This window comes from Malus sylvestris, chromosome 2 (assembly GCF_916048215.2).
Source record: "Malus sylvestris chromosome 2, drMalSylv7.2, whole genome shotgun sequence".
In the NCBI taxonomy this organism is placed as follows: domain Eukaryota; kingdom Viridiplantae; phylum Streptophyta; class Magnoliopsida; order Rosales; family Rosaceae; genus Malus; species Malus sylvestris.
In genome coordinates, this window is record NC_062261.1 from 18,253,416 (window position 1) to 18,267,361 (window position 13,946).

The 13,946-nt window shown below is 35.8% G+C and overlaps 1 protein-coding gene across 1 annotated transcript; it reads right to left on the reverse strand.

Annotated features, from left to right (window-relative positions):
- Positions 1-897: 897 nt before the first annotated feature.
- LOC126600011 (agamous-like MADS-box protein MADS3) lies at positions 898-6,058 on the reverse strand. Its single transcript, XM_050266510.1, has 8 exons — positions 5,494-6,058; positions 3,122-3,197; positions 2,887-2,948; positions 2,686-2,785; positions 2,261-2,302; positions 1,882-1,923; positions 1,624-1,763; positions 898-1,193 (listed from the first exon to the last, which is right to left on the reverse strand). The coding sequence occupies exons 1-8, from the start codon at positions 5,673-5,675 to the stop codon at positions 1,106-1,108; spliced, it is 732 nt and encodes a 243-aa protein (XP_050122467.1). The 5' UTR covers positions 5,676-6,058; the 3' UTR covers positions 898-1,105.
- Positions 6,059-13,946: the final 7,888 nt, after the last annotated feature.

Consider the following 13,946-nt stretch of genomic DNA (forward strand, 5'->3'; position numbering starts at 1 on the left):
CAAAAATAATTTTTCCTCAACTCAGTCTTTAATAGTTCATTACACTATTGATTAGTCCGGATTATTGAAGAAAAATTGACTGAACTTGCAGAAAAGTTGAACTAATACTTTAATTAGATGTACTTGCAAAAAAGTTGGGTGCCAATATAGGAATGAGGAACAAATCACATTCGTTCATCGTACATCGTGCGGTCAGAAATCATTGTAAATTTTTTTATTTAAAATTAAATATAAACAGTATTTGACGAAAACTGTCCACACGATGTACAATGAACGGATGTGATTGGAGGACTCTCTCCCAATATAGCACTTAAAGTAATTTGACCTATAGTTTCAAGACATGAGTTGGATTCCCGTCGCCTCCTAAATTAGATCGTCGAGCAAATTTTAGTTCGTTATAGAGGCAAGGTCTCTAGTCAAGTTTACACGAAATACATACCAAATTAATTGGTAAATATTCTTGATCAAGTGTTAAAAAACCTTCCTATGATACAATGATACCTCAAATCTCACATGTGATGGGGAGTTCTTCGGTACCTAAGTAACGATTAGAAGTCCAATAGTCAACTTGAAATAGCAATCATGGATGAACTCTTAGATCGTAAGTTCATAACTAAAGGCACTACAGAAAAACTTAGCCAAATGACAACAACGCACTCCTTATGACAATGCAATATCCTCTTTGTTACAGAATAACGTTGATTTTTAGATAACCAAACACGATCGAGTACTCTTTTGTGAAACAAGTACTAAAAGAACTAAACCCTCTGTCGTCAATTTTGTTAATTAGGTACATGAATAGCATTCAATTGAATGGTCCTTGACAATCCAACCGTCAAGGCCCAAAAATACAAGCAATTATCAATAAATAAAAGAAAAAAGAAAACCAAATAAGAATAAGGAAACACAGGAATCTAGAAGTATAATTACAAATTTACAAACATCTCTTGTCAGTCATACTTAAAGTAAATATATGTTGGCAGTATTACAATTCTTAAAGCCATATATTCTTGCAAAGTATAGATATTAGAAAATATAATTTATGATGCTGCAATAATAGATAAAATATGAAATATATATCCTTCATTTTTGGTATTGAAGGTTTTCAGAGAACCCATCCTTGGATGAAGTTGGTCTCACCAGTCAAGCTCCTTGGAATAGATGATCCCTCAGCAGGATGATACGGATGGTACCTGTTCAAAGTTCAAACAAACAACTATTTTCAGTTTCACATCAGATATTTCTACCATTACTTTTTCATACTAGTAAATTAACCAACGATTTTTTTAGAACTAAGGCGAAGGGATGATTGAAATGAAAACTATATGGATGCAAAAAACAACTCATTCAGCGGCTTAAGCTCGGAAACAAGCATTTTCGCATAAGGATACTGTTGCACCCTTTTTGCATGGGTCGAAACAGGTAAAAATGTGGTTTGAGCTGAGTCAAGATGAGGAGGAAATGGTCTTTAATTCTTCAAAAGATAAATATAGGATGAAGGGATAAGATATATATTTTTTTAAACTCTAATTACCAGTATTTTTGTAGTTGAAGTTGTTCCAGAAAAACAATGATCAGATCAGTGAGTTTAGCTGAAACCACAAAAGAGAATTGATGAAATACCCCATTTGTATGACAGGTTCAGGTGTACAGTCCATGGGGTTGGTTTGTGAAGAATGCAAAGAAAAGTTGCTACTTCCAGCCGCTGCATCTGAGCTCCACATGTTTTGAATGACATTCAGATTCTGCCCTTCTGCCTCAAGCTGATCAAATTAAAGCACATAAACAAAATACTAATTATGATTAATTAGATTAATGCCACAAATATGGAGGAATATTGCTGTATAATTAAATAGAGAGGAATATCAGGATCGTATATACCTTGACCCTCAGCTGCTTGTTGAGGTCTCCAAGGTGACGCTCCTGCCATATTTGAATATTACAAAACAATTGGATGCTAATGACAAACTTAGAACACAAAACTTTGCAAGAAAAACATAACAAATTATAGGTCAATAACTATTTGGGTTTGTGAAGGTTATACAGCTAATTTAATCATGAAAATGTTCTGTTATTTTAGTCGAAATGTTTGTCAGTTTACATTGCAGGAAATCTAAACATGGACCAATCATAATCCTAACTCATCCATCACCACATACATATGCAATGACATGACAATAGAGGGACGCTGAAGAGCTCTTTATACGTAGAAGATGGTTAATTAACTGTATATAATTAAATTCAGAATTCTCTTACGTACCTTTTTGCGCAGGTCCTCCATTTGTTCAATCATAAGCTGTGTCTACAATCAAGAACAATCCAAATGTATTAGTCCAAATTAATTTATTTTGCGATTTAACTAGCTAGTTAATTAATTTAACATTGTGAACTTAATATATATATATATATATATAGATATATATGTTCATGTGAAAAGGAATGAAATCTGTATCATGGGTTGGTTGCCAATCTACATTTGATTTCAAAATTTAATTAGGCAAAAAATATTAGGCATTAATTTATTTTACAATATTTAGAACATATATAATTTGTGTAGAATATATATATATATATATATATATACACACACACACACATAAAAAAAAAAAATATATATATATATATATTGTGATATCTGAGTGTCACTAGATGATGATAGCTATAGAAATAGGTATTAAGCGTCACCTTCCTTTGTCTGGTTTGTGCAAGAGCTCCTTCAAGTTGTTTTTCAAGATTTTGCAACTCCTTCACACTCAGTGGTCCAAGATCTTCACCAAGCAAATGCCTTAATCCAAATGCATGATCACAAAAATAAACCAAGGTTAGCAAATAATTTATGGATATAAAGTTATTGATATGTTAATTTCTAATTAGTTACAGCATAACCTTTGAGTTCGCTGAAGGGATTCATATTTAGCTTTCAGTTTTGTGACTTCTTGGTACCAGCTCTGCATGATTGTTAGCCATAAACAAAAACAAAACATAGTTAAGATCATTCACGAAATTAGCTTGAACTAACTAAACTATTAAACCCATGAAATTAATTGCTGATTTGAGTGCATTACAAGTTTAACCTAAAGGAAATTACTTCTGATAAACAGTAGAAATTAGCTAGAATAACCTGTGTTTCACGTTCAATGCTATTCTCAGGTGGAGTGAAGGAGCAACGTTGGTATCGTTCAAGGGTTTTGCTCATACTGCCAATAGAAAGTATAAATTATTATTATTATTATTATAATTATTTTGTGATAAATGGTAGGTGATCAAATTAAGAAATTATTCCCACAGCAAATTCATCAGATCAGCATATAATTTTTTATCCCAAGAAATTCACTCAAGTACCATCTAAAGTACACTAAGATATATAAATTTTTTGGAGCAAAAGTTACATAGTATTATCTAAATAAATGTTCTGGGCTGATTATGTAAAATGAACATATATTTTAGTGAAACTATAAACTAAAAACTTGGCAGGAAATGAACTTTAAAATCAATGAAACAATAAACTCTCTAACTTCTTTACACACACATACATTAATGAGTTAATGACTCAGATTCTTGTTGAGGTTAAAGATCTTTAGTTAAGATCACCATAAAATAAAAAGTAAAATATATAGATGTTGATTACATATGCAATGTGATATAGATATGTACCTATTTATGCAAGTGTTGCAGCTTTATAGATATGCTTGAATCTGTTTTCCCTTTATTTTAATGAAAATTTTTAGAACCCAGCTTCAAAATCTATTTCCAGAATGTAAAAACTGAAAAATAAACCTTTAAAACCAATAATGGATTTTTTTTTCTTTCTATTTAATATATGGTCTGTGACATTACTTGTACAGAAGAGAAGGGAAATACTAAACAGGTAAGGCAAATCTATAAACTACTGGACTGATGATATCATCAGATGATTCACAATTGTAGGCAAAACTTGACACATGAAAGGCTTTTAGAGAGAGAGAGAGAGAGAGAGAGAGAGAGAGAGAGAGAGAGAGAGAGATTTTCACCAAAGTAGCAAAACAAAACAAAAATCTACTGGGGAACCTGGGGGATAATTGATTAACATGGAAATATGTATCATCAGCTATATATATATATATATATATATGCAGTTGAACATGCACCATTTAATGTACCATTCTCGAATACGGATCATACAATTTTAAAGTTGGGACTGAGATCCAGTTTGTCAAACCAAATCCTTGACTACCAGTTCTTGTTAAACAAAACCTGGGATTCTCTTTCCAGGAAAAGGCAAACTTAGGTAACATCTTTTCTGAAAAATCTTCTGATTCAAATACAAATATTTTTTTTCTTGGCCAAAAACCATGAGTTTACCTAAGAATGAGCAATAACCCTAGCTGGGTTCTTTAAATAAAAAAACTAAAATAATATAAATTACCATAGATCTGAAGGACTAAAGATCTGTAGAACAAGGTTTCATCTCTCTTGAGCTAACAATGGTTGATTTGCCACACAGCTTCAATGCCAGCTTTTATATATATATATATATATAGAGAGAGAGAGAGAGAGAGAGAGAGAGAGAGAGAGAGAGAGAGAGAATCCCAATGAACCTAGGGATCAAAATATGAAACAAAGAGACCAACATAATGTATCCGGGCACAAGGATAGGCTTGATTTTGCTCCCACCATAGAGGCCACAGAGAGAGAGAGAGAGAGAGAGAGGACCATAGGCTTTTAATAGATGAGGACAAGTTTCTATGAACCTTGGATACTGTGTGAGAGAGCGAGAGAGCCTAGTTCTTGCACAAAGGTAAAAGAGGAGTTTCCTAGTCAGGTGATTGCTGCAGGTGCCGGTTGTTAACTGAACCTCCCCACATGGTATGAGCTGAGAAGTTGTTCTCACATATATGAAAGAACAAAAAAAGGAGCGACATCCATATACCCAGAAGAGCTTAGCTAACTAGAGAGCTTGAGAGAGAGGGGGGATGAAACGTGTCGATCTGTGATTGGGGAAGCTGGGTAATGATCCCTCTTACATAGAGAGACGCAGAAAACCTGCCTTTGTTTGATCCAAAAAACGTTTAGAGCACAAGGAGTACCAGAAAATAAAAGATTGCTCAGCAAGAGAAGGAGAGATGTCAGAGACAGGTGTTGGAGAAAGAAAGTATTTTTCATACATACAATGGACAGCACAGACAGAAATATATCAGCTACAGAAACAAAAACAAAGGGTGGGGGGGGGGGGAACAACTAAAGGCATAATCCTTGAAGAAGTAAAACCAACAAATCTGAAACTAAAATTCCAAGTAAAAGCAACAAATCTGTATCCAAAATTCCAAAAGAAAAATTATTTTTATGCAACAACAAAGAAATGAACTCTCTGAGAGAAACAAATGCAGCAAAAAGTATAGGAAAAAAAGAAAAAGAAAATCTAAGAACTACTCATTACCACACAACCCAAAAAATTAGCAAAAAATCTCCTTTTTAATTTAGTTAGAGGGAGAGAGAGAGAGAGAGAGAGAGTACCCAGCGCTGGCAAACTCATAGAGCTTGCCACGGCTAGAGAAGATGATAAGGCCAACCTCAGCATCACAAAGCACAGAGAGTTCATAGGCTTTCTTCAATAAACCATTTCTCCTCTTTGAGAAAGTCACCTGCCTGTTAATCTTGTTCTCTATTCTCTTCAGCTCCACTCTCCCCCTCCCCATATTCTCACCTCTTCAATTTCCCCTTCTTTTTGCAAATTAAATATGAAATCTATATTGTGCTTTTTGTCTCTGTATTTGTTATCCCATATGCATAGAGAGAGAGAGAGAGAGAGAGAGAGAGAGAGAGAGAGATATTCCTCTTCTCTAGGATTTGGGGTTACACAAAAATGGGTGGTTTGGTGAACTGTCTGTGAGGAGTGGGAGTTCAGAAGGGGGCTAGCTAGCTTTGTTTATATAGAGATGGGATGTTTTAGCAGAGAGAATTCAAGTGGCGCATGAAACATCTTCTAATTCTATTACAACAAAATACGGAAATCCAAGTAAACATCTTCCTTTTTGCTCCTCCTTTTTTTCGTATTTTAATAATTTTAAGCAATTTTACATAATTATTGATAAGTTTGTTGACAGAGCATATTTGTGCCCTAGGGAGATGAATATTATTAACCAAACCCACGCGCCCAATTTGATGTGGAGGAGGAGGAGCTATACAGTTATGTGTACATGGATGATATGTATCACATTCACTAGGGCCAACTCCATTACATGAAAGATACCGGAACAAGAAAATTGCACTTAGGTGTTAGATTCTCTAACCCCTAACCCTAAATAATGTAAATTGGAAAAGTTTATGAGTGGCGGGAAGAAAGTACTTTGGTGCCTATCTACAAGAATAAAGGCGACATACAAAATTCCATGAATTGTAGGAAAATTAAGTTAATGAGTCATACAATGAAGCTCTAGGAGAGGGTAATTAGCATAGATTGTGATAAGAGGCACGAGTCTCAGAGAATCAATTCGGATTCATGTCAGTGCACTCGACTATGGAGACAATCTATCTCTTACGAAAATTGATGGAACGCTATAAAGATATGAAAAGGGATCTGCACATGGTTTTTATGGATTTGGAAAAAGCATATGATAGGGTCCTAAGATAATTTTTTGGAGGATTCTAGAGAAGAAAGGAGTACGAGTAGCATATATCCAAGCAATAAGGGATATGTATGATGGAGCAAGGATTGCAGCAAGAACTCATGGGGAACAAACTAAAAGCTTTCCAATAACCTTAGGTTACAGCAAGGCTCAACTTTAAGTTCTTACCATTTTGCATTGGTAATGGATGAGTTAACGAGACATATTTAAGATGATAACCTATAGTGTATACTTTTCCCAGATTATATAATGTTGATAGATGAAACGCATGCGAGAGTACATGCGAAGCTTAACCTTTGTCAGGAAGTGTTGGAAGCTAAAGTTCTTTGCCTAAGTAGGTCCAAGATAGAGTATATGGAGTCAAGTTCCGTGGGAATAAGGGGCCCAAATAAGATAGGGTTAAGGATTAGAGATCAGGAAGTACCAAAAAGTGAATGTTTCTGTTATCTTGGATCTATCTTGCAGAATAACGGAGAATTAGATGGAGATCTTCACCAAGATATCGTAATTTGATATAAATTAGGGTTTCCTTACTTGGCAGACAAGTAATATATTTAATGGACTTAGAGCTAATGGAGTCTTGCTAGACTACCTAGGCATGCGGTAGTTCGATCTGAAATACCCATGTAACTCCGATCTCTCTATGAGGGATTACCGATCACTCTAACCACCTTGAGTGTCATGTCGTGGGCCTAAAAAATCAGGATCCCACATACACCATCTTAAAAGTAGTCATTAACGGTTTCGTATCATTGAAATCTACTATGGATCTCAAAAACCCTCTGAATCCCATTTCCAATGAATCCTCCAATTCAATCACAACCTTGATATCTGCCGAGGCATATCACATTCTTCTTGATACAGAGGTTTTTGGAATCCCATGAGCCTAGACCCAATAGATGGCTCTATCCAGCAATATATCATCCAATGAGTGGTATAAAGGCTATAGCTTTACAATAACGGTATAGCTTTACGATGGATTCATGTGGTTCTTGATTTGCAATTAACTGGCCAACGAGTTTAATGGAGTTTTTGAAATGCTCGTCAAAGTCCAAACTATCCTCAACAAATAGAGATAAATTCAAATTCCTCCTTATCTAGGTTAGAATAGCTATCCGCCATTTATGTATAAGGACATGATTTAGTTATTAATCATATCTTAATACCTTTGACTTTTCGCGTTATTGTGGGCATGAGAGCTTTATGAGATTATATTCAATAGCTCACGTCTTCAAGAGGGTTGAACTATGCATGGAATAAATGTGGGCCTCACTAATTTAATGAGGGCATCTTCATCACTTGCAGATAGAAGTACACGAGCAGCTACAAGATTTATCGAATTACTTTTGGCTCCATAGTAACGCCCCAAAAAAATATTTGGACATGTGAGTTGAAATGATAACTTATTTAAATTTATTCGGAAGGTAAACACAGTGGTAGGCCAAAACAAAGCCATGGTTAATCACAACTCTATCAACCACAATGAATTTCCTTATTTGACACTTACTCATAGAATTTATTTCGGCTGGATCGAACTTTAGAGTTAGATTGCCTATGTACCCTATGAAGATCAAGCCAATCGTAGTTCAGAATCATATTTAAACCGTTCATCACTATACATGAAACACTTAAATCTTAAAATAATTTCTTTGACATAATCTATGCTGATAATAGAGTATACCTATTTGACAAGAAATTTCAATAATTAGAAGAAATTAGGGATTTACCTCAAAGGATTTCAATTATATACTTAATCACCAAATTCAATCAACAATCCCTTCAATTCACTCAACAAACTCAAGTATAGGTAGAAAGCTCGTGAGGAGAGGATCAACTTTCTTTCTTGGACCGAGACCAAATTTCGGTGAAATTGTTGGAATCGGCAAAAATCCGCCGGAAAACCATTACTCTTCTAGGCTCCAACAATTGATTTGTCTTTCAACTTTCTCTATATAATCATAAAAATGAATAACTAAATCATATATCTAAAAATACAAGGGATATTACAATAATGACGACAATGGTGATTGCGATGATGATGTGGGTGCTAGTGATGGCGATAACGAATGTGGTAGCGATGGTGCTTATGGTTACTATGGTGGGTGGTAGGTGTTGGGTGGTGACGCAGTGATGATAGTGAGTGGTGGTGGCATCAGTGACAGTGATAATGGTACGTGGTGGTGATGGCTATTCATGGTTTAGTTTTTTTTTTTTTAAATCTCACTCTTAAAAATTTGGAAATGAAAACTATTTGTATGAAATTTAAACTTGGGAATAGGACATTCAAATTCCAAGTTTTTTCCACATGAAATTCTAAATTTTTATATTTATGAATCGAAACAAGTGAATTTGTGCATGTCAATTTATAAATTTTGACTTTTTTCCAAATTTCAAATTTATTTCCCTCATACCATCTCCAACTCTTGACTTAAAATATAAAATTTTTAGCCAAAAAAAAAGGTTTTAACCCAAAAACAGTTTTTCTCCTCTAACCCTTATGGGTTAAATTTTTAGCCCTAGAGTATTAAAGAATGAATTATGATATTTTTTCTTAAAGTAATTTAAAAAAATAATAATATTGTAGACTATCCTAATTTAATTTTATGAACATTTTAACAAAAACAATATTTAGATTCCGATAAATATTGAAAAATCTCTAAACCGACACCATGAAACTCGTGGAACACTATGAAAGAATATGAAACACATAAAAAAAAATTTTAATTACTTTAGCCGTTAGATCTTTTTTTTTAATGTTAAATTTGATCATATTAGATCTTAGCCGTTGGATTCAATGAATTTATAAATATAAAGCTGAAAAAAAAAATACACATATATGGTGCCCAGCTCCACTAACCCAGGAGGAATTCTGGGCTAAATTTGCCCCATAAATGAGTTTTAGGTTAAAACTCATATTTGCCCCAAAAATTAGAACAAGTTGGAGTAAACTTAGAACATAAAATTTAAATTTTACTCCAAGGATTGAAGTCTCATCCAAGTAAACATAGTACAAAAGAAAATCCGGACATGTAGGACACACAACACGTTCATTTATCCGATAATTTGTCCTCTTGAATAAAACGAGGTTGCATCAAACATGAAACGTCTGCTCAAATGATATTTTTAATTTCTTCGGGATAAATTTCACAAATTGCCTTTTATTGGGTAAATTCCAGGAATAAATATGTATGATTGGTCATATATATATATATATATATATATATATTCAGGAAATTAAGGAGTTAGCTAATCCTAAATTTACAAAATTTTGGTTGTCTTTCTCTCTTTCTTGGGTTGATGAATTGTCAGTATCAGTCAATTTCTTGCTTGGAAGATATTATAAAATTAGACCTAAACCCTAATGGTCTTACAGGAACAAGAATAGAAACGGTTATGCATAGTCGGCTAAAATATTTTGACAAACCTGCAAATTTTGATTCTTGTTGCTGTCCTAGTAGATTATGAATGTGATTGTGTAAATCCTAGTGTATCTAGGGATATCTTAGAATATTCCCTTTAGTAGATATTATTCTATTAGAGTTGTAATTCTATTAAGGTAAGGATTTAACCTATCATACTATACTATTATAAATAAAGGTACAATGGGATGATACAACACATATCTCAGAATGACATCTCTCTCATCTCTCTCTCTCTTGCCGCCGGCCCTCTCCCTCTCTAGTCCTAAATACAATTCAGTAAATTAAGTATACAACACGTTATCAGCACGCTCTTGTCATAAGCTAAGGAGCTAAAGAATCGTAGGAGGATGCTCTTTTCTACATAATCAAAGGCTTAATTGGTTTTCTGGCAATCAGGTTTTTTTTTTTTTTTAATTTTTTAATTATAAATAAATTAAGATATTTGAAACGACCTTGAAGCATAAAAACATTCCCCATGAGGCATGAACCCCATATATTTATATTTTCCCTTCAATTATATATATTGCATATGTGTTCATATTTTTGTCAATATATATTTGTTCATGCAATACGTAATTATGCTATGTGGAATTTGTGAGTCAAAATATCAAAATTAATTTAGAAGCAATTAGGGTTTTTAACCCTAGAATTCAAAAGAAAAAAAACTAAAAAAATTAAGCAGTGGCTCCACGCCGCAGCGCTGAGCCGACATGGATGGCTTGCAACCACGCCATCACTAGGACGGTGTTGTTTCGACACCATGGACCATCATGCTGTAGCCCCATAGGCTTGTTGCCCCTATACAAACAACCAGGCTTTGGCCTGTGTTAGGTTCCAAGTGGGCCTGAAGCCCCGAGCTCATCAGCAGGCCTGCAGCCTTGCTGGGTCATCTCCTGCAACCTAGCCTAACCTGCCAGCAAGCCTGTGATGCTTGCTAGGCTTTGTCCTAGCTTCGGCCCACCTACAAAAAGCCTTGGCTTGTTAGGCTTCGCCCTATGTCAAGGCCCGCGATCACCAAAGCCAGCCCAAACTGCTGGGCTTGTTTTCCTCGACCCAAAATCGAAGCCAGCCTACGGCTAGGCTTCATATGTACACCCTAGGACAGCATATATGATGGGCTCGTGTGCCCCCACGCCATTTTGGCACAAAACCAGCAGCCTAGCTGCTGGGCCTATCCCAAACCCCTGGCCCATGGCCTGCAACCATGATGGGGCTACCTTGCAGCCAACTTGTGGCCCATTTAACCCATTTAGGGCATTGCCCTGTACACGACAACCAACCTACTAATATTGGGCTATGATTTTTTGAATCGAATGTTATTATTTTTCTTCTATGATCAAACCTAGATGGTTATGATCTATTGAATTAATTAAAGTGGCAAGCAGTCCATTAGTCTGACAATTAATTCAAAATTATTAGCCTGAAGCTCACTTTTTGGAAATTAATGATTCAATATATTATTTCTTTTCTTTGAACAGTTGACTATCTTTCGTAGTCCCGATGCACTCACACTAAGCAATCCACAAATTCAATACACTTTGTTGTATATTGTATTCTGTGTTCTTGTAGGTACCCCTATATATGTACTAGACATTCATAGCTAAAACGAACTTGTAGTTTCCAATTTAGCACCTTTGAAACCCGAAGTTTTCATTCAAAACTTACCACATGAAACCCGTAGCTTTCATGCTTAAATTAAACCAATATATGTCTATAGAACCCGAATGTTCTACAATATATGTCTATGGTTTTCCATATGACTAACCACATTTTTTTGGTACCCTTTGTTTTAGGGACATGTCGAACTTGAACAAGCTCGATTTCACTGCTTTAGAAGTATTTGGTAGAAGCTACCTAAAGTGGGTTCAGGACGTGAAGCTGCATCTTACTGCAAAGAGTCTTCGAGCCACCATTGAGGAACCTATTGATGACCCAATTGATGAAGCTCAGAAAGCTACTACTATGATCTTCATCCGAAGACACATCCATGATGCACTGCAGACCGAGTACCCTGCTGATGAGGACCCTTACACCCTCTGGGTTGCTCTGGCCGATCGCTTTGATCACTAGAAAAACATGTACTTGCTTGAAGCAAGACATAACTGGTAGCATTTACGCTTCCAAGACTTTAAGTCTGTGAATGAATACAACTCTGAAGTTTGTAGAATCCGATCATTTCTTAAGTTTTGTGAAGAGGACTTAACCGAAGAGGATCTCCTGGAGAAGACCTATTCGGCCTTTAATGCCACCAATATTGTCCTACAACAACAATATAGGGCACAGAAGTTCACCAAATTTTTGGATTTGATCTCTATTTTACTTCTTGCTGAAAAGCAGAACCATTTTTTGATAAAGATCATCAAGCTCGACCTACTGGCTCGAACGCTCTGCCTGAAGCGCATGCGACGAATTCTAGCAGCCACAACCGATGAAAACCCCGCCTTGGTAATGGAAATGGGCGGCAAGCCCCACCATAGGCTCAATGTCAACAAAGCAGAGGCCCATCCAAGGGAGGAAATTTGACTAGAAGTGCCAACCGCTTGCCCTTAAAGCCCCAAACTTCAAGAACAAGGGAAAAACTACCATTCAATCGGCTTCCACTGAACTGGACATTTGCTATCGCTATGGATTAAAGGATCATTGGCCACGCGTATGCTGAGCTAACTCGGAGGCGATTGCCAAGTATCATTCCCGTTGTGAGACTAACTTTGTGCATGTGGAACATCCCGAAGATACTACTATAACTATGGAGGTTTCAGATTTTCAGGAGGCATCCGTTCCCATAGAAGAATAAATTTTTATTTTTCTAAGACATGTTAGGGTGTTTTACACCCCTAATGGCCGAACCCACTAGGTGTGGCTAAACCCCTTATTGTCCTAGGTTTATGGTTTAATTTTTGGACAACTTTTATAAGTCTTTGGAATATTTGTTTGGTTTTGGTTTGTTTTGAAGTATGGATAATTATTTTTATGCATATTATTTCTCGATTGATTAATTGAATGAATAGAATTATATTTATGCATGTGACTGATTCAATTAATTTTATTTCTAGGTATGACTAGTGAGGAAGGTAGTTGTCAGGCTGATAATGCTACCATGCACGCCATCTTGCGTGACCAACACTATTTTACTAACTTCATACCTAAAAATGCACCTCTGATGACCCTCTCTAGCCTATCCAACCAGATAGAATGATACGAAAAGGCCCGTATAATATTTTCTAATGGTACTGAATTAACCATTAAAGAGGCCCTCTATTCTCTATGTTCTGGAAGAATGTTGCTAAGTTTCAGAGATATTCGAGATAATCAATATCATGTTGAAACAACTGAAGAGAATGGTTCTGAATTTCTTTGTATCACTTCTTACAAATATGGCCATGAACGTATTCACTAGAAGCTAGAACGTCTCCCGAGTGGGTTGTACATAACAACCATTCGATTCGTTGAGACCCATCACGTGGCCTGCCCTATGGCCGGATTCCAGAGCACTCTTCTGCTTTGGTACGATTGAATGGGACATCCTGGACGAGATATGATGCATTGTATCCTCAAAGTATCACATGGGCATCACCTAAAATCTTATCTCGGCCATCTGCTTTACAAAGCATGCTCTCTGGGGAAGTTGAATATTCAACCCTTAGGTACAAAGATTATTCACGACCCCCTAAGTTTCTTCAGAGGATTCAAGGGGATATTTGTGGACCTATCCAACCAACATGTGGACCATTTAGATATTTCATGGTGTTGGTTGATGCTTCAATGCGTTGGTCACATGTCTGCTTATTGTCCACACCCAACACTGCATTTGCAAAACTCCTATCTCAAATCATTAAACTTAGGGCTTACTACCCTGATTATTCGATTAAGTCGATTCGATTGGATAATGCTGGGGAATTCACGTCACAAACTTTTGACA